We start from the raw sequence: 25,007 nt of genomic DNA, 5'->3' as shown, positions 1-25,007 counted from the left end.
AACTTTTTGACATTTAAAAATGAGTGTGTACTCCTCCCTTCCCTTTCTCCTTTCCTCTCCGCCCCCTCCCCCCCCCCCATTTCTTGGAAATGTGACTTTTTTTTCTGTCATTGGTTTGAAATTACTTTATCCAGTTATATCATTGTTTCCAAGTTTCAGCTTATTTTGTAAGCAGTTCTCCTTTTTCCTGTTCTCATTTTGTCACTGTAGTTGATCTCAGTCAACAGTGGTAATGTTCTCGCTTTCAAAATAATTCTCAAGGGCCTGTGTTTCTCAGTCTCACTAAGTAGCATGAAGCACTGGTTAAACAGAGGACAGTTAAGTAGCTCGTAAGCCAGTAACTGTCATGGAATAGACAAAGACACACAAGTTCTGACACAGATCAACCTAGTTTGTGTATAAATACAAATTTAAGTAACATTTAAATAGAAATCCTCTATTTCAACAGCCCCCAGTTTTTTTTCAGCATAGGTTTTGTTGAAAGACAGTTTTTTTCATAGGCCTGTGGCAGGAAGAGACGTGATGGTTGAGGGGATGATTCAAGCACATTAAATTTATCGTGCACTAAATTTCTGTTATTACTGCATTGTAATATATAATGAAATAATTACACAGCTCATCATAATATGGAATCAGTGGGAGCCCTGAGCTTGTTTTCCTGCAACTAGACAGTCCCACCCGGGGGCGAAGGGAGACAGTGACAGATGTCAGGCATTAGATTCCCTTAAGGAGCGCACAGCCTAGATCCCTCCAATGTGCAGTTCAGGATAGGGTTCATGCTCCTATGAGAATCTAATGGCACCGCTGATCTGACAGGAGGCTGGTAATTCGAGCTTTGTGGAGCAGCTGTAAATTCAGATGAAGCCTCATTGGCTAGCCTGTGCTCACCTCCTGCTGTGTGGCGTAATCAGGCTTAGACTGGTACCGGTTTGTGGCCCAGGGGTTGGGGACCCCCTGCTTATTTAATCACTTGTAACTTATAATTACTCAGATGCTGTAAGTCCTCTGGGGAGTGAGAGGGTTGGAAAAGAGAAAGTCCATTACTGAGCAAGTACAGATTGTTTGGGATTCTTAGGTAAGGATCTTTTGAAGTGTCTGGTGTTGGTTTAGGGTGAACTAAATATAACTATTGGAGACTAAGCTCAGAAGCCTGTGTCAAGGTTTATTGCTCCTATGATACCTGCTGTCCCCATCTCAAAAAAAAAAAAAAAAAAAAAAAAACAGTAAAAATAATTATCCCTTTTGCTGACCTGTTACCCAGTCTAGAGTGCTGTGGTGTGATCATAGCTCACTGCAGCCTCAACCTCTCACCTCAGCCTCCCTAGTAGCTAGGATGATAGGTGCACTCCATCAGGCCTGGCTAATTTTTTTTTTTTTTTTTTTTTTGTCTCCCTGTGTTGCCAAGGCGGGTCTTGAACTCCGGGCCTCAAGCCATCTTCCTGCTTCAGCCTCCCAAAGTACTGGAAACAGGTGCGTTACTGCACCCAGCCTATTTATTTATTTTTAATAATTAAGGGCCAGGCACCATGGCTTATGCCTGTAATCCCAGCACTTTGGGAGGCTGAGGCAGGTGGATCATGAGGTCAAGAGATTGAGACCATCCTGGCCAACATGGTGAAACCCTGTCTCTACTAAAAAATACAAAAATTAGCTGGGTGTGGTGGTGTGCACCTGTAGTCCTAGCTACTTGGGAGGCTGATGCAGGAGAATTGCTTGAACCCAGGAGACAGAGATTGTAGTGAGCTGACATTGCGCCACTGCACTCCAGCCTGGTGCCTGGCAACAGAGCGAGACTCTGTCTCAAAAAAAAATTATTAAGTTGTACATACTCGTGATGCCACCTCCATAAGACAGGTTCATTTTATTAGATATTACCTCTCACATTGTATAGAATTTTTAATAAGGTTGCAGCTGACACTCCATTTTGTAGTCTGATATTTTCACTTCATATTTTTGTCCATTTCTGTGGTCTTTATAAGTATTTTTGAGGCCCTGTTTATTATGAGTATTTAAATTATTCAAATAATACTGAATATTTCTGATTTTTAAAACACATTAAAACTAATGAGTGCTGGAGTGAGCCTTGTCTTTTGCCTACTGATTTTTTGCTTCTGTTAAATTATTTCTTTAGGATAAATTTCAAGGAATTGTATGATTAGGTCAGAGGAGATGATGATTGCAGCTCCCATGTTCATTGCCTTGTGGCCAGTTCTGGCTCGGCTTTTCTTTTTTAAAACAACTGCCATCTGTAAGTTACATATCCTGGGGAGCTTTAAAAAACACTCATGCCTGAGGGCCACCGCTAGAGATTTTGACTTGATGGGTGTGATATGCCATCTGGACGTAAGGATTTTTAAAAGCTCTCCAGGCAATTTCAAAGTGCAGCTAAGGTTAAAAAGTTACTTTAGTGAGAAGATTGGTGCGTGCCTGTAATCCCAGCTACTCAGGAGGCTGAGGCAGGAGAATTGCCTGAACCCAGGAGGCAGAGGTTGCGGTGAGCCGAGATCATGCCATTGCACTCCAGCCTGGGTAACATGAGTGAAACTCCGTCTCAAAAAAAAAAAAAAAAAAAAAAAAAAAAAAAGATTGGGCTTAACATTGCATCTGAAAACTGATTCCTAAGAGTTATTTGTTCAATCAGGTTGGTGGCCTAAATCTGATTCAGTAAGAGGAATTGACTAAATACCCTGATCATGTGAATAAGTATATACATGTCTGTCTAGTGTAAAATTGATTTAACTTTAATTGTTACTAATCTTGTGAAGGTTGGTATATTAGGTATTGATACATGTATAACTAATATAGTGACAGTATGCTGAAAATTACTTTTTGAGATCTTGAAAACAGTACAGTAAGGTAGGACTGGAAAATACAACTTACACTCTTAGAGGAGCGTAGTATTCCAGAAGTTATGGACTCATTGAGACAGGGAGCCAAGTAGCCCCTCAGGATAAAAAGCCAGAGAAGAATGACCGCCATGGATTATGCTGACTGCTGTACCCATATCCATAGTGTGCGGTGATCTAGAGCTTGCAAACTAGTCCCCCAAAGTGTGTATTACGTGCGGGCGTGAGCCACCGCACCTGGCTGACTTTGAAACTTTAATCAAAGAATGTTTGTTGAAAAATATTCTACTTGGAGGAAACATTCCTTTGACTCATAAAGAAATTTTTCTCTTAAAGGCCTCTTTGCTCCTTCTTGCCTTCAAATTACCCTGAATACTTCGGACTGTGGGCACCACCTGAAGTGTCCCTATAAAGACCAGCCCTTTCCACTTAAAGCAGTGTGGCATTAATATGGGGAGGGCACAGGCTTTGGGGCTAGCCCAGCATGGATTCACATCCATAATTGGTTAGCAATGTGCTAAGTAAGAAGCTGCTAATATGTATTAACTGCCTACTGTGTGCCAGGCATTATTAAATAATTTGTTTACTATCCTGCTTAATTGCCACAGCAAATTTTTCCAAGGACTGTTACATTTCTTAATAGGTCATGCTGCATGCTCAAAGAGGTTAAGTACCTAGCTCAAGTTCTCACTTCTTGTAAGTGGTAAAGTTTGATTTTGAACTGAGGTTTATCAAACTGCTAATATATATAGTATACCTTGACCAAATACGTTAATGTTTCTCGTCTCAATTTCCTCATCTTTGAAGCCGGAATTCTGCTTTGAAGGACTGTTATGAGGATTAAATTAGTGTACTTAAATTTCCTGTGAGAGTATCTGTGTTTAAGTAGATACTCAAATAATATTAGTTTCTTCCCTACCTTATATAAATAGTAATCATTGAAGAATGAAGGAATTGTCACCTCTTCCTTTTAAAAAATAATGTTTTACATTTAACTTTGTGTTTTGAAAAATTTTGGATTCAGAAAAGATGCAAGAAAACTGCAATGAACTACTATATACTCTTCATTCAAATTCACCATTCTTAACATTTGGTTACATTTGCTTTACCTGTGTGTGTGTACATATACATATGTAGAATTTTACTGGAGTCTTTGAGAGTAAGTTGCAGAATCATGACCTTCTGTTCCTATAAATATGTTGAGCATATATTTTCTAAGAACAAGGACAGTCATTAAATACAGTAACAGTGCATTTATCAAAATGAGTCATTTATCATTAATACATTGATCTAATATGTAGTTTATATGCTACTTTTCACCATCTGCTTGATAGTATTCTTTTAAGTATTTTTCCCCTGATCTGGATCACACACTGGATGTAGTTGTTATGCTTTAGTGTCCTTTGTCACCTGTGCCTTTTGAGCCATTACTGCCACCTCATTGGGTTGCACTGGAATTATTTCCTTTGATTATCTGTCTCTTCAGAGAGTGATGATCGCAAACATCTTAAACGTTGTGAGTAAAACAAGAATATTTGTACTCTTCTGCCCTGGAGTGAAATCCCAGTAAATATTTGAGTACTTAACATATGTCAAAAGATTGTGCTGAGTAGTGGAGATCAGCAGCAGGTCAGGAAATACGTGGTCCTGACTCTCAATGGGGCTTTCAGATGAGTAAGATCGTTATAGTGCTGTTCAGCAAGTCTTGCTGAGCTCACAGATAGAGATTGCTCCTGGAGGGTACTCCTGGAAGGTGTTCTGGAAAGTAGATATAATTCAGGGCTCCCAAGGATGTTGAAAAACAATATTAATTATCTCATGACAGGAAGATTGAAAGTTTCAAGGTAATCATGTTGTCAGCCTTTCGTATCTTAAAGTCTGTTTTGAAATCTGGTTGAATGTGAAAATCTAAGAGACTTTAATACTATCTGTTATAGTAGTAATGAATTCATGCTTATACTGCATAATTGCCACAATTGGTGGTAGAGTACCATTTCCTTTCTTCAGGGTGATAGTTTCCTCATTGGAATTAAAAACAACAGCAACAACAAAGTGATAGAAATGTCTGTAGACCTTCCTGCAGTATTTACATTCCTTCATCTACAGGTCTTTCTTTTCACTTGTTTTTTGTGTTTGTTTTTTTTTTAAAGTGTCAGCTGAGGCTGTGGTGCCTCTTAATTCATCAGCTGAAACAACCAGAATTTCTAGTGCGTTTGTAGTTAAGCTTTCCTGTCCTGCAAGACCTGATTTGGTTACAATATAATCTTTGTTCACATTTTCCAAGGTAAATTTTAGATACCTACGCATAATGCTCTTTATGGCAGAAACACAAGGCTGACCGACAACTTAATTAGTAACTGTAGATATAGGAAGGGCTTCCAGTCAAGAGAATGCTGAGTAGTTATTTTACAAGGCTAAAGGAGATTGAATGAGGAAGATGCATTTAAAATGGAAATGTGGTAGTTGTATGTACAGAAGTTCTGTGCTAGAATTATAGAGCATTTAGATAAACTTAGGATTCTAGGTATGAGCCTCACGGTTCACTTAAGAAGGAGGGTAGATGGAGAGAGAGCAGGGCTTTGACTGGCCCTATCACACGTAGCCACTCTGTTTCTGCATATGCCTTTATCTGCAAACATGAAGCTATTTAAAAGTTTGAAACCTAGTGTCTTATTTGTATTTGTGAAATTGTACCATGCCGTGGTCTTCTGAGGTTCCTTGCATTTCTGTATAAAGCCTGTGAGCTGCTTTCTTCACAAGTGTTTGCCGTCTATTGGTCGCATGCTTTGGGAATGTAGGTGCCTGGTAACATTAAATTAAGCAGAGCATACTGTGAAGCAGATGATGTTGGAACTGATGGTTCATTTGAACTATTTGTACTATCGCTACCCGTGCTTCAGAGACACAGTTGACTTTATACTCTTACAGTATCTTCAGATGTGCATCTTTCCAGCTGTGCAATCAGATACATTTTGATCAGTGCTGTTACACCATTTATTCATAATTTTTAATTTGCAAGAGTTTTTTGCTTTAGTGGTACATGAGGTGATGGTGCCTTTACAAGTAACAGCATCTTAATTTTGATGAACTACACTCTATTTAGTGCATAAAATGCCACATACAGAAAGGCAAAACTCCTAAAACATTTTTTGCTTTTTTGTATCTGTGAAGGTGGCAAAACTCCAGTAAGCTGGTCTGTGGCTATCTACCAGTAGTTAATGTTGAGACATTAATGTTGAGACAGATGTCATATATCCTTGTAGTTCTAGCCTCTAGCATAGTGCATACCACTTAATTAGGAGTTCAGTAAATGTTTTCATTGAATGATCTTTTAATATTACATTGTGAGGCGAGACCATTAAAACAAGGTCTTAGCTGGGAGTAATTAGGAAAAAGAAAATGACTTACTTTATTCAAGAGAAGAATAATTTGTACAAGAAAGGAAACTAATCATAGCACATTACTTAGATCACCTAGGTACAACATTTCTAAATGTATAGTAATGCAGATACTGAACACTGATCCTACCAAAGTAGTAACTTTTTAAACATTTGTATATATTTAAGGGATACAAATGCAGTTTTGTTTTATTTCTTGAGATGGAGTCTTGCTCTGTCATCCGGCTGGCATACAATGGCACGATTTCGGCTCACTGTAACCTCCACCCCTCGGATTCAAGCAATTCTCTTGCCTCAGCCACCCAAGTAGCTGGGACTACAGGCACGCACCACCACGCCCAGCTAATTTTTGTATTTTTAGTAGAAACAGGGTTTCACCGTGTTGGCCAGGCTGGTCTTGATCTCTTGACCTCGTTATGCACCTGCCTCGGCCTCCCAGAGTGCTGGGATTACAGGTGTGAGCCACTGTGCCTGGCCACAAGTGCAGTTTTGTTACATAGACATATTTTGTAGCAGTGACTGTAGGCTTTTAGTATAACCATCACCCAAATAAGGTACCTTGTACCTGTTAACAAAATAATAACTATTGGGAGAAAAAGACAAGCTGTGTGCATATGTTTTTGGGGAAGAGGGGAAGACAGTAAGCTAAATACTCATTTTCTGTGTTGAGAAGTCAGTTTGTAACCTCATCAGTCTTCATTCCCACGTTCCTCCTCTGTGCATGTCTGGCTCTGCTTTATGATTCCGTTGTTTGGAGATGTGTAGTTTTTATGTAACATGGCCCAAAAATGTTAGGCCAAGATTGCATTTGTTGTTTGGCAAAAGGAAAAAGCGTCAAAGAGAAATTCTTTGTATACTTGTATTTTTGTATTATGTACCAACTTTGGATCTTAAACCCTCAGTAAAATGCAACTCCAGCAGACACCGTCCCACACTGAATTTGGAGCTTCTCTTCTAGTGAGAGAGCTGAGAAAACTATATAAGTACCTATTAAATAGCCCAAAGAGGGAGGCTGTGTGTGTGTGTGTGTGTGTGTGTGTGTGTGTGTGTGTGTATTTTAAAGCCACAAGAAACCAGGTGCAATAACTCATGCAGGCGGATTGCTTGAGCCCAGGAGTTCAAGACCAGCCTGGGCAACATGGCAAAACCCTGTCTCTAGGAAAAATCCAAAAATTAGCCAGTGTGGTGGTGTGTGCTTGTAGTCGCAGCTACTTGGGGCTGAAGTGGGAGGATCACTTGAGCCCTGGAGTTTGAGGCTGGAGTGAGCTGAGACTGTACCTTTGCACTCCAGCACGTGTGACAGAGCAAGACCCTCTGTCAAAAGCCACAAGAGAGTAATAAGGAGTGGAGAAAAGATCCCGTATCCATAGAGAAAAGAATGAAAAAAGCAATCAGTAAGTAAGACCAAAAGATGGGTGGGTTTTGGATAGGCTGGCATTCCTGGGTGAAGTGTCTTTGAGGAATGCACATTTACAGTTTGACTCCAGAATGGGGTATAAGAAAATTAATTGCGGGTGGAAAAGAACATTGGTGATACAGAGAATGGTAATGGCCTGGCAGAAGAGTTGCTGGTGTGGCATGGCCTATCAAGGCACCGCAGTAGTGAAAGAGATGGTGTTCTGGCTCTGCTTATTAGCTGGGTGGCCTTGCTCAGGAAGTTCTGTGGCTCTTTGCTTTACGTATTTATACCGTAGAGATAGGATGCTTCGTGGAATTAAGGTTATGATGAAAACAGAAAGCCTAGGTCATTCAGGCACACATGTGCTTCACTCTCAATACAGAAAGAACAACAAAAAAGTTGTTTTGCAGAACAGAGCTTTTGAACAGAAAAATGATGTCACTATTGCTTTGAAACAATTATTTCTCATAGAGTGGCCGGTAGTGAAGGCCCTAAGGCAATGGCCCTGTTAGCAAGAGTGGTTATAAGAGTCCAGGTAATTGAGAGTCTGAACTGAGCAGTCCCTATAGGATTTGAAATAAGGGACTTCATGGGGGGGAAGCCTTGCAGACATAAAGTCAACAGAATGTTCTGAACAAGGGAAATGGTATTATTAGGGATGACAGTGGTTTCATTAATGGAAATAGGTTTGCCATTGCTGCTGCTTTGGGTCATGGGTAACGTAAAATTGAGGTTTGAAATTGGGAGGTGCCCATTAGACACCTTGGCAAAGACATTCATAAAGTGGTTGGAAGTGTGGGGCAAGAACTAAGAGACTCTTGAGAGAGAGATTGTGGGGGTGAATTGGGGCTGTGGGAAAGGATGGATGAAAGAAGAGGAATGAAATCAGAGTTGATGTGTGTCTGCTTTTAGGAGATGAGAGGAGGAGGAGAAGCCAGGGAAAACAGTGGATGGATAGGATGGATTTTTGTGGATGTCAAATGAAAATACATTTCAAAAGAATCATCAGGGCAACATTTTTAAATTTTGCAAAATTCGGGGTTGACAGGGATAAAGAAAGGCCACTGGATTTTGAGATTTACTTGTCACTGGAAACCTGTGACAAAGTTCTAGTAGTAGTCAAAGTGAGTAGGAGGCCGGGTGTGGTAGCTGATGCCTATAATCCCAGCACATTGGGAGGTAGAGGAGGATGGATCGCCTGAGGTCAGGAGTTCAAGACCAGCCTGGGCAACATGGTGAAAACCTGTCTCTACTAAAAATTAAAAAATTAGCTGGATGTGGTGGCGCATGCCCTGTGATCCCAGCTACTTGGGAGGCTGAGGCAGGAGAATCTCTTGAACCCTGGAGCCAGAGATTGCGGTGAGCCGAGATTATGCCATTGCACTCCAGCCTGGGTGACAGAGTTAGACTCTGTTCTCAGAAAAAAACAAAAAACAAAGTGAGTAGGAGCCAGGTCACAAAGCCTTAAAATGTTGAAATGGATGGGAAGGAGGTAGAGATGGTGAGACTCCGTTAAGGAAAGAGGAAGAGGAAGATGGAACCTGGCTCAGCAGGGTCCCTTGACACCAGCACTACCAAGTTTGGGCCTGATAATTCTTTGTTGCAGGGAACAGTCCTGTGCATTGTAGAACCCCACCCCCACTCCCATGTTGTGACAACTAAAGATGTCTCCACACATTGTCAAATGTTGGGTGAGAACCTCTGATGACAGGGTTGATCTGATCATAGGGTTGAATAAGGATTGCTACTGCTGGAGTGGGGAAGGAGCCTAGTCCAGAGGTGGGTGCAAAACTGCAGGTGGCCGGGGGTGATTTAGTGAAGCAGGGATCCGAGGAGGGCAAGAGGAAGCCCAGCAAAACCTCTGTCTGCAAGAGGTATCCTGAAGTTGGAGATGGTGGGGAAAGGCTTTTTTTTTTTTTTTTTTTTTTTTTTTTTGGTAATGACAGTTGTTTTGGCTCACATTAGATGGCTTCAAACTTATCACTAAGAAAGGAGAAAAGGTCTTTTGAGAATGAAGAAGGTAAGGTTAATGTTTGGAGGAAATTATGTAAACTTTAAGTAATCCCAGTGGATGACGATTAGTATACCAATGAGTAAAAGCATTACTGAGCAGCAGTGAGGCCTGGCTGAATCGGACCTTTGAAGCAATTATTAAAAACATTGGTAAAATCTTGAGAAAGAGGAAAATTCGTGTATCTCAACCACCCTGATACTTTCTATATTGGTACATTTTACGGTCTAGACTTACGTACTTTTTAAAAATTTTGCTATTTCACAGAACTTTGTAGATTTCAATGTTACTGAATTTTTATTTCAGTTATTTTTAATAGCTATGGTAATAGTTTATAGATGTGTTCTTTAATTTACCAGTTAGCGCCCCAGTTACTGACTGATTAGGTTGCTTCCAGTTTTTAATGCAGTTATGTCTAAAGTTGCAGAAACATTCTTATGTATACAGAGTTTCGCCAGATTGTACTAATGGACCCAGTAAGGGTTTTATACAGTGGTAACACAGAGCAGGAAATGTGTTTCCTGAAATGTCACATTAATGAGGCCTCCCTTGATCCACCACATTTAAAATCACAACCTTCATGCCTGCTTTCATCTCTATAGTACTTACTGTCTTCTAGGTGTTTTACTTATTCAGCTTGATTGCTGTTGTCCCCTTTATTCAACAGAACAGGGATTTCGGTTCAGGTCACCAGCACCTTAAGTGGCACATACATACTTGGTGAATGAGTGGATGATGGGACTTACCCAGACCTGTGGGCGAAATGGGTTTGGAAGAGTGTCAGTAGCGATGGATATTCATGGAAGCCACTGAAAAAATAATTGCATTGACTAATCTTTAGTATCTAGAGGGAGAGGAGGCACCAGCAAAAATCCACAGGGACAGGAATTGGGAGATTGAAGGGTTAGCACCTGGAGGTAATTGTGACAACAAAGGCGCATTCCTCTGGAAGGTGAGAGTGGGAGAGGTAGAAGGTAAGTAGGCTGTGGTTAGAGAAAGGAATTTCCCAAGGCTTAGATATTAGAAATGGAATGATTTTGAGAATGAGTAGTGGCGAGGTTGGTAGACTACTCCATTTCGCAGAGAATGGACTCTTTTTTGTCACTTTTTAATTGCTCCTGCCTTGGCTGATTCACCAGTTAGCGCTCCAGTTACTGGCTGATAGGTTGCCTCCAGTTTTTAATGCTGTTATGCCTAAAGTTGCAGAAACATTCTGCAGGTTTTGTTTTCAGAGGTCGTTTTTGTTGGAATGTGGCTGTATATGGTAATCTTACTAAGCAGATATGCTGGTAATGTCTGCCACACAATTAGGCATGTTAGTGACTGTGTCAGGCTAGGCTTGAAAGCTAAAATTAGAAGTTGTCTCCCTACTATTTGACTTCTTGAGTCATTTGAACTGGTGAGAGTGTTTGCAAGTGCATTTCTGTTTGAGGTCGTTTTACTGAGAGTAGAGCAGCTTAGTTAAATACATGAAACATTGAGTATAGCACATGCCATTCTTATTTTAAGCTGCTTTTGGGGAGCCACTCCTTGGTATGGAAATTGCAATAGTAGTTTTTTGGAGCACACTTAATTGTTATTACCCTCAGCCAGTATGTGATTTTCCATTGCCTTATAAGTTCTCTACTGTAGCATTTTTTTTTTTTAAATTTTAAGTTTTGGAATACATGCAGGACATGCAGGTTTGTTACATAGGTATACACATGCCATGATGGTTTGCCTCACCCATCAACCTGTCATCTACATTAGGTATTTCTTTTAATGCTATCCCTCCCCTAGCCCCCTACAGGCCCTGGTGTGTGATATTCCCCTCCCTGTGTCCATGTGTTCTCATTGTTCAACTCCCACTTATGAGTGAGAACGTGGTGTTCGGTTTTCTGGTCCTCTGTTAGTTTGCTGAGAAATGATGGTTTCCAGCTTCACCCATGTCCCCACAACGGACATGAACTCATCCTTTTTTATGGCTGCCACTGTAGCATATTTTTAGCTTTAAAATTCCAGTTAGTCCCCGCTGAGTTGTTAATGACAGACAGGTATGACTTAGTAGAACAGTCTCTGGAGAGAGAGTTGAAGTAATCTTTATCATATTTTTCAGTGGCTAGATAGCATGTCTATAATTTCTTAATTCTTCAGTTTCTTCAATTTCAAAATATGATAATCTCAAATATAACCTCCCTCCCAGAATCTCAATGATATTTCACCAATCCGTCATTTGCTTTGTTGGGATTATAGTAAGTATGATATGGGTTGGGAGGCTGAGGTGGGCAGATCAGGAGTTGGAGAGGTCAACAACAGGCCTGGTGGTGCATGCCTGTAGCGCCAGCTACTCGGCGGTCTGACCCAGGCAGGTCGCTTGAGCCTGAGAGACGGAGGTTGCAGTGAGCTAAGATGACACTACTGCACTCCAGGGAGCCAAGATGACACTACTGTACTCACCCTGTCTCAAAAACAGAAAAAGACTTTACCCAAAGACTGTGAAACCTATAAAGCAGTATTAGCAGTATTAGATGTTACCACACTTAACAGATCAGAACTAGTATTAAGATTGTAGCAGTAAGGGGACTCCTGAGGTCAGGAGTTGGAGACCAGCCTGGCCAATGTGGCGAAACCCTGTCTCTACTAAAAATACAAAGAAAAATTAGCTGGGCGTGGTGACAGGTGCCTGTAATCCCAGCTACTTGGGAGGCTGAGGCAGGAGAATCACATGAACCCAGGAGTCAGGTTGCAGTGAGCCGAGATTGCACCACTGCACTCCAGCCTGGGTGACAGAGTGGGACTCCGTCTCAAAAAAACGATAAAATAAAATATGATACGGTATGTTCAAAGATGTTAATGTTGTAAGGAAAGGAAAAATAAAGAACATTTCAGATAAGGAGGAAAGGGTTGATGGAAAGCATAATCTATTATTGTGCCTGATCTTTGAGCTACTAGACACCTCATCAGAATGCTATTTGAAGATTGTTTTCATTGTATTTAAAGCTTTCAGAGAAAATAGGATTTTCTGATAGAAGTAGAAAAGTAGAAAAAAGTAGAAACATTTTCTACTTTTAAGAAGGGAAGGCTTACTAAGACTTATTTTTAAATGAATCAGAGTAGAAAGCGGAAGAACAGGCAGCATCTGTGTGTGGCTTCTCTGGCAAACACCATAGATTGAGATTTTAATGCACATTTTCTTTAATTCTCAAAACAGTACTTGGATTATAATATCCATGTTTGCACATTATGAAATTAAGGCTCAGAAGAGTTATTTGTCTAGCCTCACACATAGCTAGGAAATAAAGTTTTGTACCCAGAAATCTCCAACTCTGTACAGCATACTGTGTGTCAAACTAACCATAAAGAATAGTGACCCCAACGATTGAGGTTTCAGACATTTACATTTATGCTAAATGTAGAAGAGGCTGAAGAGGCTGCTTAGCACTTGAAATGTGTGCTTAAATACAGTTGTTGAGTAATTCTTACCCTATCCCTGTTTATTGTATGCCCCAAGATTCTTTCATCTGCTGCAAATAAACAGTGCAGATTATGGATTGTATCACAGCAGGCATCAAGGGCGTGGGTATGCTTTCTGGAAGCAAGGGTGGAATTGGAGGTGGTGTGGCCTTGAGAGCAGAAATCCACTTGCCTTGTTCAAATCAGCTGGCTTATAATAGTGGAAAGTTCTTATATTATGTTTATAATGGTATGAGTTGACCAAACGTGCTTGTTTTTTAAATTTTAAAAATCTTTAAGTTCTTGGAACCAAGTGCCTTATTCCAAATATGATGTGATAATTGTACTGACCAGTGTTGTACAATATGGCATCGTTCACAGTTTTTCTCTGTGTAATTGACTTCAGTAATCTTGAGGGGGTTTTCTCCACCTATTGTTTGAAAAGTTGGAGTGCCCTTATAAGGGTTGTAGTGAGTGGTTCTTCTCTTCCCATTCGACTGTAGTTAGCATATGGTCTAATTTATTTTAAGAGCACCTCTTAATAAGCCTTGATTTTGTTGAAAATCATGTTTCTTGGACTTCCTCGTTACTTGGTTGTTAGCATAATATTAACTGTTACTAGATCCCAGACATCTCTTTATCTTGATCTAAAGAACCTCGTTAGGTAGGGAGGAGTCCTGTAGTTTTCCTTTAACCCGTTTGTAATCTCTTTGAGGAGGATGGAGCTGTTTGTTTTATGACTGAATCGTTTGGGAGGTATATATACTAATTTTTGCTGTAGGACCTCAAAGAACATTTAGGTTAGAAAAAGGATGTAAGACTTAGAAGTTTAAGCCTATGCCTGGGAGGCAGAATATATGTTCTAACCAGAGATTGCTTGCGTGTAGGGAGAATGCTCGAGAACCAGACTCCTGGAGCAGTTTATCCTATGAAATACCATATGGAGACTGTTCTGTGAGGCATCATCGGGAGTTGGACATCTATACATTAACCTCTGAGTCTGAATCACATGAACACCCATTTCCTGGAGACAGTTACACTGGACACATTTTTAAACTTATGAACATCCAACAGCAACTAACGGTAAGTCAGAAAGCTTTAATTTTTAAGTGTGTGCGTGTGTATGGATGTGTTTTGTATGTGTGTCCCTACCTTCCTCCAGTGAACCTTGGTATAATTAGAACATAAAAATACTTTCCTGGCTGGGCACAGTGGCCCACGCCTGTAATCCCAGCATTTTGGGAGGCCGGCACAGGTGGATCATTTGAGCTCAGGAGTTCAAGACCAGCCTGGGCAACATGGAGAAACCCTAGTTCTACAGAAGATACAGCAGTTAGCTGGGCATGGTGGTGCATGGCTGTAGTCCCAGCTACTCAGCAGTCTGACACAGGCAGATGGCTTGAGCCTGGGTGACAGAGGTTGCAGTGGGCTAATATGACACTACTGCACTCCAGTGAGACAAGATGACACTACTGCACTCACCCTGTCTCAAAAACAGAAAAAGACTTTACCCAAAGATTGTGAATCTGTAAAGCGGTATTAGCTGTATTAGATGTTACCACACTTAACAGATCAGAACTGGTGTTAGGGTTGTAGCAGTAAGGGGACTGAGAGGCTTTCTGCATTGATTTTTGGAATAACAAAAGACACACATTTCAGGTACAGAAATACGCAACAACTAGAACTAAATTATCCTGGCATAAAAGAATATTTGTCTTTGTTTGGTTTAACTTTACAAAATGAAATAAGCAAAACAGTTTCTGAGATTGTTGCCAAAGAACAAGAACCAAATTTAATCAGGAGTATTTTTACAACTATTATAGTGAGCAATGATATGTACCATTTAAATATAGTGTTACTATATTTAAATCAATAGTTGTATGGTATGAAGATCACTAAGAAACAAAAAAAAAACAAAAAGATTTTATAATCCACTCAAGTCTTCAAGATGAAGTTGTTGCCAGACATAAAAACATTACAGACTCCTTGTTAGCATTTATTACAAGTCATATAAACGTCATATGTGTGTATCTCTCTTGGCCATAACATCTGAAGGACTATGTTTAGGTAATTTTTCCACCCAGTTTATTTTAGAGCTAATTGATTTGGAAACCACTTGACAATAATTTCTTTTAAGGTCAGCTCAGTGCCAAAGGCTTCTTTGGGAACATGCATTATTTGAGACCAGCAAGCCAAGAAATTTCATAGAGTTATGTGATGCTCCTACTTTTGTGTATTAGAATTGTGTTCGTTCCAGAGCAAGTGACATTTTATTTTCCTCTGAGTGGACTGCTAGGCAATCAGATTTTACCTTAGAGCTTTTTTTCCTCGGTGAATGGTAGTCCACTTGAAAATACCGTTTTGCAGGTGCCCACGCCACCTGCCAAGATACGGGAATGGTTGGCAGGCAAATATGAGAAATTAAAACTGTGGGAACATAACATGTGTTACGTTCTTCAGTCAGTACTGCTTATTTATCCACATCTGTTTTATAATGTTTACCATTTATTAAAGTGAATGACTTGCTTTCCTGATATTTAGGAGACTGTCGTACTCCCAGCAGGATTGGAAATAAGCTAATTTTGAATACTTTTAAGAAGCATAACACAGAAGCTTTTAGTGAAAGTCCTTGCTTGTACACGCTAACAGACTTTAACAAGCATGACACGTTTTACACTTGTACGTATAAACTTTTACAAGAGACCCCGTAGGGAGATAGGAATAGTCTGATGATGGAACCCTGTAAATGCCCAATATATTCACTGAGTGAGGAGGTGAATGAGAGGATGGATGGCAGTAGATACACATATTATTGCAGCAGATCAGGTAATGAGTGGAGAGCAAACCAGATGTTTGGAAAAATAGATTTTAGAAGTTGAGAAAGTAGTAGTGTTTTTGTAAGAATTCTTGAAATTTTGACATAAAGGTAAATTCACTAAAGATCAGCTGTATTTGTTTTTCTCAGTTTTTCCTAAATCTTGCTACATGCCCATGGGATTTTTGCATATTTATAAACTTAAATTAATAATTTTTTTCTGATTGCAATATAGTCCTCATACTTAGTGATTTCTTCCATCAGGTTTATGAACCATGATTTTCTTAACCACTCCCGTAGTGTTGGTTGTATCTGTTTCTGTTTTAAAATACTTTAAAGTTGCAAAATCTGTTTTTGAGATGACATAGAGTATCCATAGTATACTCTGACAATATATAAATATGTGTTATTTATTTTATATTCAATATGTTCTGATTTTATCAAAAGGTGAAAGTATATCTGCCATGCCATTGTTCCTGACTCAGATGGTTAAGTTAGATTGGTTGGAGCATATTTTGGGGGCTTAAAGAACACCAGGTAACTCCTCAGTAAGTATTTAGGGCACAGGAGCATTGGTTGCACCTTGTAACTGAAAAGAGCTATGATTTGTTTTCCCTTATATGTATGAGGCAGAGTGGAAGTAGGCTCTGCCCCTCTGAAGACTGAAAAATATAGGCGAGACACAGTCTCACGCATGTAATCACAGAACTTTGGGAGGCCCCGGTAGGAGGATCCCTTGGGCTCAGGAGTTAGAGAACAGTCTGGGCAACATAGTGAGACCGCCTCTCTACAAAAAATAAAACAATTAGCCAGGTGTGATGGTGCACATCTGTAGACTTAGCTACTCAAGAGGCTGAGGCAGCTGGGTCACTTGAACCCAGGAGTTCAAGGCTGCAGTGAGGTATGATTGCACCACTGCACTTCAGCCTGGCCTCAGAATGAGAGATCTCACCTTAATGTTAGCTGCTCATTTGAAGATACTTACTCAGCTTTTTTTTAAAAAAAAGGTTTTTGAGACTCAATTTTAATTTACTTTGTAAAATGAATTCAAAATATAGAAAATAGAAATTTCATATGTTCTAATCCATTTTGAACATCCTAATGTATAGGCAGAAATGAGAGAAAAAAGTAGTTATCAGGAATAAGAGAAAATTTAATTGTATTCTCTTAGATCAGCTTATCATGTGACCTTCGAAGGGCTAGAATGGAAGTGAGTTATGTCCAACAGGATTTTTGCTCAGAGGTATCGGTGGCATCTTCTCCTACGGACAGTTTTTTAAAAGTATATTTCATTTCCTTCTAGAAAACAAACCTGAAGCAGATGGACAGTCTTAAGGCCTTAATGGTGACAGCACAGGATCCTTCTGGTGCCCCAGAGACAGATGGCCAGTTTCTTCCCTGTGCACCAGAGCCCATGGACACTCAGCAACTTTCTTCTCCTGAAGAGACCGAGAGCACTCAGTGCTGCCCAGGGAGCTCTGTTGCACAGACTGAAAGTCCCTGTGATTTTTCAAGCATAGTTGAGGAGGAGAATACAGACTGTTCCTGTAGGAAGAAAAATAAAGGCGTGGAAAGAAAAGGGAAAGAGGTGGGGCCAGCACCTATTGTGGACTCTGGAACTGTGTCTGATCAAGACAGCTGCCTTCAGAGCTCGCCTGATTGTGGAGTAAAGGGCACGAAAGGCCTTTTGTCTTGTGGAAACAAAAATGAAGAAACTGTAACAAAACCTTCTGGAATGCCCACAGATCAGGAGTCTTTGAGCAGTGGAGATGCTGTGCTGCAGAGAGACGTGGTCATGGAGCCAGGCACAGCCCAGTATTCCTCTGCAGGTGAGCTGGCAGGCGTTTTAACAACAGATGTCGGTACCCCAGAGAGTGCAGGAGAAGCGGAACATGGGCTCACGAACCCAGATGCCACTGTCCAGACGCATGTGCTTCCAGTAGGGGAAAGGACAAAGGAAAGATTAGGGAACGCTAATATTGGCACAGCTGGAGCCTCTGACGTGCAAGTCACAAGTCAGCCTGTGGATAAAGTCAGTGTTCCAAACTGTGCCTCTGCCACCAGTTCCCTGGGTGGTAGCAAACCTGCTGAATCTTCACTTGCATTTAGTAATGAGGAAACCTCCATTGAAAAAACAGCAGAAACGGAAGCTTCACGAAGTTGTGAGGAGAGTGCTGATGCCGCAGTAGACCAGAATTCTGTGGTGCTTCCAGCTGCTGCAGAAGACAAGGTTCCAGATGGATTAGAACCTTGCACTGTCTTAGCAGGCATCGGTGAAGCAACGTCACCCTCAGATTTAGCCCTTCCCGGGCTGGAAGTAGATGTAATGCCACACCAGAACTCAGAAACAAATTCATCTCAGGCTCGAATCCAAAAGGGCAAATCCTCACCCATTTGTTCTACAACTGGAGAAGATAAACTTTGCTCAGACGCCGCGTGTCAACAAAACACAGTGACTTCTAGTGGCGAGTTGGTTGCACAACTGTGTGATAATATAGTTAGCCAGCCCAAAAGCACCGCAGCAAGGCAACCCAACTCACAAGATCCACCCAAGGCCGCCCACTGTGAAGACCCACACGCTAATACAATCACCTCTGACCCTGTAAGGGATACCCGGGAACGTCTGGATTTTTGTCCTTTGAAAGTGATGGATAATGAAGGCCAAGGAAAAGATGTGAGATTCGATAAACCTTTAACAAGTATGCTTGAGGTGCCTTCACATCCACATCCAGTTGTCCCTAAAATGGAGAACGAACTGGTGCCAGACCAGGCAGTAATATCAGACCGTACTTTCTTTCTGGCAAACAGTCCAGGCAGTGAATCAGTAACCAGGGATGACGCACTTTCTTTTGTCCCCTCCCAGAAAGAAAAGGGAACAGCAACTCCTGCACTACATGCGGCTACATATTGTAGAGATGGCCCAGACGGAGATTCGAATGATCCTGATACGCAGCGACTAGAAGACAGGACAGCAGGCCTGTCCACATGCTTCACTGCTGCAGAGCCTCAGCCCAGGATGGGGAATACCAGTCTCACGGGACTTGGTGGAGAGCATGAGGGTCCCGCCCCTTCAGCAGCTCCAGAAGTTCTGAGTATCAAGGGGGACACAGACTCTTCCCTGCAAAATGTGGGTAAGGCCACTTTGGCTTTAGATTCAATTTTGACTGAAGAAGGAAAAATTCTGGTGGTTTCAGAAAGCTCTGGAGCTCAGGAACAAGATAAGGATAAAGCAGTGACCTGTTCCTCCATTAAGGAAAATGCTCTTTCTTCAGGAACATTGCAGGAAGAGCAGGGAGCACCACTTCCTCAACAAGAGACTCCACAATTTCATGAAAAACCTATCTCAGCCACCTCTGCCAAGGACGAAGCACTTCAGCTAAGTAATTCACCGGGTGCACCCTCTGCCTGTCTTAAGGCAGAAACTGAACATAACAAGGAAGTGGCCCCACAAGTCTCACTGCTAACTCAAGGTGGGGCTTCCCAGAGCCTGGTGCTACCAGGAGCAAGTCTGAGTACAAACTCAAGGCAGGAAGCCTTGGGTGCAGAGCAGAACAGCTCCACTCTGTTGCCAGATGGGTCTGATGGGTCTGAGGCCCTTACTTGCAGTCAGCCTTCTCCTCTGGATGACGGAGTGAAGAACACTCAATCCTCCTGGGGAAAACCTCATGCTAGTGCCTGTGAGGTGAGTGGAAATGTGGCCGTGGATGTTACAGGGTTTAATGATCTACAGGATACAGCTGAGCCCAGAAGAAAGAGTGTATCACACAACACCCAAGACATCCTGATTCCAAACGTCTTGTCGAGCCAAGAGAAGAAGGTGGTCATCCTGGGTTTGCCAGTAGCTGTACAAGACAAAGCTGTGACTGACCCACAGGGATTTGGAACCCCAGAGATGGTACCTCTTGATTGGGAGAAAGGGAAGCTGGAGGGAGCAGACCACAGCTGTAACACGGGCGACTCTGAGGAAGCCCAGATAGACAGTGAAGCACATCCTGTCCTACTGCAGCCTGCTGCCAAGGAGCTCCCCACAGAAATGGGGCTCTCAGCCCATGATGATGGGGCCCCAGCTGGCGAGAGGGAAGTTATGCAAGGCCCGCCTTCAGGCAGGGAAAGGAGCACTCCCTCTCTACCTTGCTTGGTCTCTGCCCAAGCTGCACCTTTGCCTAAGGGAGTGGACTTGATAGAGGAGGCTGCCAGCCGTATAGTGGATGCCGTCATCGAACGAGTCAAGGCCACTGGAGCACTGCTTACTGAGGAGAAGGCCCGTCACACGTCAGTATCCAGCGCTGAGTTGGGTCCTCTCACTGAAGGGCTAGAGAATGCTTCTACAGAAAACATGAGTGCTTTCCCGCCTGGGGAGAGCCTGCCAGTGGGCAGTACTCATGAGGAAGCCAGGGGGAGCCTTGGAGGCTGTTTTGCTGGAGGGGAGGAGCCAGAGAAGATTATTCTACCTGTGCAAGGGCCTGAGGCAGCAACAGGTAAGCAAAACATAATACAAAATTAACAGTCTGAGAAGCCGATTACCTTAAGAGTCTCTGTGGTCTCCTGGTAAAAATGCAGGCGTCTTTGTTGTCTTGATGTTTTATAGCCACTGGGTAGGTAGCCACATTAATAGTCACCACCATCAGGAGAGGCGTGTCATCTCAGGGTTGGACAGATTTTGCTTCCTGTGTTGTAGACTTACTGCTTGATTGCTTAAGCTTATAAACAATCTCGTCTGTCATTTTGGAGTGATTGCAAACCTGGAAAACAGTGCCTGGGTCACAGGTGCTACGAAATGATGAAGGAATTTAGCTGATGTTTTTATTCACATGGCTTAGTCCTGTTCTCTAGTACCATAGAAAACAGTGCTGAAAAGCTGTGTCTTATTTACAAGTCTGAAACTCCCTTTCTCCCCTATCATCCTAGTCTGTATTCTGAGCAGATTTAGAGGCAGAGTGGTTTCATGAACAGCTGTAGGTATTGTTCTAAGCTGACATCCCAACATCCAAAATGGTGGTATTAGGTCATTGGAGTGAGTGAGTGTGTGTGTGTGTGTGTGTGTGTGTGTGTGTGTGTGTGTGTGTTGAGCTAGGGGCGTTATTGACGAGGAACCTCCTTCCTTTTCCTGTTTGGGGAGCAGACCTCCAGTTCCATTGCCTTTTGCATTTGGGGAGCAGTCTGGGAATTCAAGACCCTGCACGGTGCCGGGGATAGGATGCAGGATTTCCGCCCAAGCCCAGTCTGCTGAGCTGCTGTCACAGGGCAGACCTTGTGTCTGCTTTATCTTGGTGAAGCAGCTGCACTGAGCAGATTGCTCACACAGCAGCCTGTTCCATCTATGGGTAACCATGTTCCGAGACGGCAAAGAGAAACCGCTGTTGCTCGGTGGAAAGAAACTGTTTGAATAAAACTTCTTATTGGGGGTTGAGGCTGAAGCTGAAACGAGTCGGACACGATCTTGACTCCTGAAGTCTTTAAAGGTCAGTTGATGCACACTTTTATACCACCACCTGTTAGCCGCTGTAGACAGAGGAGCTAGCTCCATGCTTGCCCCTAGGCTTTTGTAGGTAAGAAGTAGCCTGTTTTGTCTTTATTGTTTATTTTTGCTGTTCTTATTTTGAAAATCTCTTTACACATATGTATTAAGAGGATGGGGGAGGGTTATGGAGAGAAATGAATAAAAAGAGCAAAGGAAATTGCTTTGGAAGAAGCGCAATTTAAATATAGTGGTCATTTTCCCTGGTAAAGGGCTTTTAGCCATTTATATAATCTTTTTCCTCCCCAGTTGAGGAATTAAAGGAATCTGAGAATTTTTGATGACTTTAGCTTTTTAGTTTTATTAATGTTTTGAATTGTTAGTGATAGATATTTGTTGGCTGTTGTCTCAGGATTTAAATGAGAAGGTCTCTAATTTTTTAAAAAAGGCACAAGTCTATTTTGGGGGCCCTGGCAGGTTGGCATTTCAGAAGAATGGGAGTGGCTGTAAGCTGATGCCTGGCGATGTTCTTTTCATTTGGGTGCTGCGTCCTTGGCCACATGGGCTGGAATTATTTCTCTTTCTGGCTCAGTGGTCAGAATTTAATTCAAGCAAGTGTAAACACTGTGGGGATTGTGTCTACAGTACCCTATGAGAAAAAGTAAAAAACAGGGAGAATTTCATACTTTGGTTTTTTTTAGCACATAAAGATGGTAAGAAATAATAGCTGTTTAGGATTTTGAGGTTTTTGAGAAGGAAGAAAAATGTTTGAATTTTCAGCAGTATATATGGGCTTAGGGTTGGCAGGTTTTGTGTAGGTGAGTTACTTGTCCTGTTACCAAAAGGAGCCATACTTGTGGTCTCAAACTACAGAGAAACTCAGTACTCGTGGTCTTAGATTACAGAGACAGTAGCCAGTCATGAAGAAATCGGTGCTTTTTTCAGAAAATGGCCAGGATTGGGAAAATCCCTGGTCACATTGCCATAGAGAAAAAGCACCTGAGTGTGATCTCAGAGCCAAAGGGTATTTTCTAGCAAGTTTACATTCTATTCATAGATGTAATCATAGTGTTTTAGGAGTGAGAAGACATAGGTTTAACTGCTGACTTGGAAGGAGCCAGTTTGAAAGAAGGGGATATGGCCTCTCACCCACCAAAAGCATTGACCACAGTGCTTAGGAAATCAGTGGTGCATGACTGAGCCACGCCAGTCCTGCAGAGGTTGCCAACACCCTTCAAGACTGGTTGCTGTGCCAAGATGCATCTTTTCAAAGTTGTTAGGTGTAGGAAAGGATGCACCAAAAATCACATCCCCAGAGGGAAAGCAACCCGCTCTCTTCCCAGAAGTTACTTTGACTCACTTAGAGATGTTTTGATCAAGGGATAGTTCTAAGGGGATTGCTTAGTCAGATTTTAACTTTAATAACATTTTTTGAAATTTAACACAGATTTTGGTTCCTTGGGCAAAGAAACTTGTTTACCCATTTCTAAACTGCTAATAAGATTATATAATTAAAAGGACAAAGAAAGAAGAGGTTCATCTATAGATACGTAACTCTTACAAATTTAAGGTAGACTTTTGTACATGTCATGTGCTGCTAGAATAAAATCTTTTTTTTTTTTTTTTTTTTTTGAGACGGAGTCTCGTTCTTGTTACCCAGACTGGAGTGCAATGGCGCTATCTCGGCTCACCGCAACCTCCGCCTCCTGGGTTCAGGCAATTCTCCTGCCTCAGCCTCCTTAGTAGCTGGGATTACAGGCACGCACCACCATGCCCAGCTAATTTTTTGTATTTTTAGTAGAGACGGGGTTTCACCATGTTGACCAGGATGGTCTCGATCTCTTGACCTCGTGATCCACCCGCCTCGGCCTCCCACAGTGCTGGGATTACAGGCTTGAGCCACCGCGCCCGGCCTAGAATAAAATCTTAATATAATTTATTCTTTGATGAAAGAAACCTCTGTGCCCTTTAGGGTGGAGAGCATTGTTCTCTGCCTAGTAGTGGCATCACTAGGTTAATAACCACAGAACATTTCCACATGAAATCAAGATGACAGTTCCATTTGTATTTGGATTATTACAGTGATTTTTTGACTGTTCAATCATCAGTCCCCTTTAAAGAAGTGTCAGAAGCCTAAATTTGCCTCAGACATCATTTATCACTTCCTTCCTGTGTTTGCTTGACCATGTGGTGGTCAAGTAACAAAAACCACCACTGTTTTTGGTCTGTTGAGCATAGCCAGCAACAGGACAACTAAGTAGTTCTTGAGAAAACATGCACAGAAACGTTTCTCTTAAGAAATGGATAGCTAGTCTGTGATTATGTTTCAGTTTTGGAAGAAATAGGGGTTAAAAACAAGAAGTAACTCCTGGAGTAGTTCAGTCTTACTGGTTACGGTGATGGGTGGATCAGAGTGTATTGTAGGTTAGTGAAAGTAAAAACTTGTCCCAGAGGCTTTGTCTCTCATCGTCAGTGACTTTTTCCTTTTGGCTTTGTACAATCCTTCTTGCCTTTTTGATGATGGCCAGGATGGATTACCTAGCTTCAACTGTTTAATCTGTTCCCCTGAAGCTTGTGAATTTAGTTTTCCATATGCAAGTTGGTGCTACATTCAGATTTGTCATAAAGAGTCAACGGTAAGATGGATGTTCAAACAACATTGAATTGGATCCTCGCTTAGTTCCAAGCCGGTACAAAAGCTAGGGAAAACCAGCAACCATGTGATAAAGGAATAGCTCAGCATAGGGTCAGAAATGACACTATTTTGACAGCAAAAGAATACTTTCCTGTTGTAACAAAAAAGCAAAAACAAAACACATGAAACCTGGAGCATGCTGTGTAACTAGTAAGGCACAGGAATCAGTTTTTAAAAATGCACTCTGTAACCTCCCTGCTGCACTTTCAGAAATGCCAGACGTGAAAGCAGAAGATGAAGTGGATTTTCTGAGTAATACCGGAGCAAGTTCAGTTTCTGAAGCAGTGGCCGTAGGGAGCATAGCTGCTACGCCGAAGATGAAGCAAGGCCCAGTGACCCAGGCGGTAGGTGGCTTTAGCCTGTCCTGCTGTGTCTGATTTATGGCTTTGTCTTTTATTTGGGGGTAGGTGGGCAAAATAGTATTTTTCGCCGGTCTCTCATGTGCTGTTATATAAATGTGTATATGTTGCTGCAGTTAAGCTTTCATAAATGGTATATACCACACAGCAAAGTTTCGGAATGGGCTGTTACATGTTTCCTTGGAGATTGTGCTGAAAAACATTTTCCCCATGACCACAAGACTTTAAAACTTGTCAGTAAGCTTAAAAATTGTCACAGAATCAGAGTTATCACAAAAGGGGATCTATAACTTTTTTTTTTTTTTTTTTTTTTTTTTTGAGTGATGGGGTTTCGCTTTTGTCACCCAGGCTGGAATGCAGGGGTGTGACTTGAGCTCATTGCAACCTGTGCCTCGGGTGAAAATGATTCTCCTGCCTTCGCCTCCCAGTAGCCGAAATTACAGGCATACACCGCTATGCCTGACTAATTTTGTACTTTTTGTAGAGCTGAGGTTTTACCATGTTGGCCAGGCTGTTTTCGAACTTACGGCCTAAGGTGATCCAACCACCTCAGCCTCCTAAAGTGCTAGGATTATAGGTGTGAGTCAGGGCGCT

At 41.8% G+C, this 25,007-nt stretch overlaps 1 protein-coding gene across 14 annotated transcripts in view; it reads left to right on the top strand.

Moving 5' to 3' along the window:
- AKAP13 (A-kinase anchoring protein 13) overlaps window positions 1–25,007 on the top strand; it is a 346,439-nt gene that overhangs the window by 166,815 nt on the left and 154,617 nt on the right. For all 14 annotated transcript variants that reach the window (XM_032262391.1, XM_032262389.1, XM_032262388.1 and 11 more), the window contains 3 exons: window positions 13,974–14,169; window positions 17,205–20,379; window positions 24,265–24,398. In XM_032262391.1, coding sequence (XP_032118282.1) covers window positions 13,974–14,169; window positions 17,205–20,379; window positions 24,265–24,398 — 3,505 coding nt within the window. The remainder of the gene's footprint in view (window positions 1–13,973; window positions 14,170–17,204; window positions 20,380–24,264; window positions 24,399–25,007) is intronic.

Source organism: Sapajus apella, unplaced genomic scaffold (genome assembly GCF_009761245.1).
Source record: "Sapajus apella isolate SASKATOON/1434 unplaced genomic scaffold, GSC_monkey_1.0 scaffold129, whole genome shotgun sequence".
NCBI lineage: Eukaryota > Metazoa > Chordata > Mammalia > Primates > Cebidae > Sapajus > Sapajus apella.
This window is presented reverse-complemented; position numbering and strand designations above follow the sequence as displayed.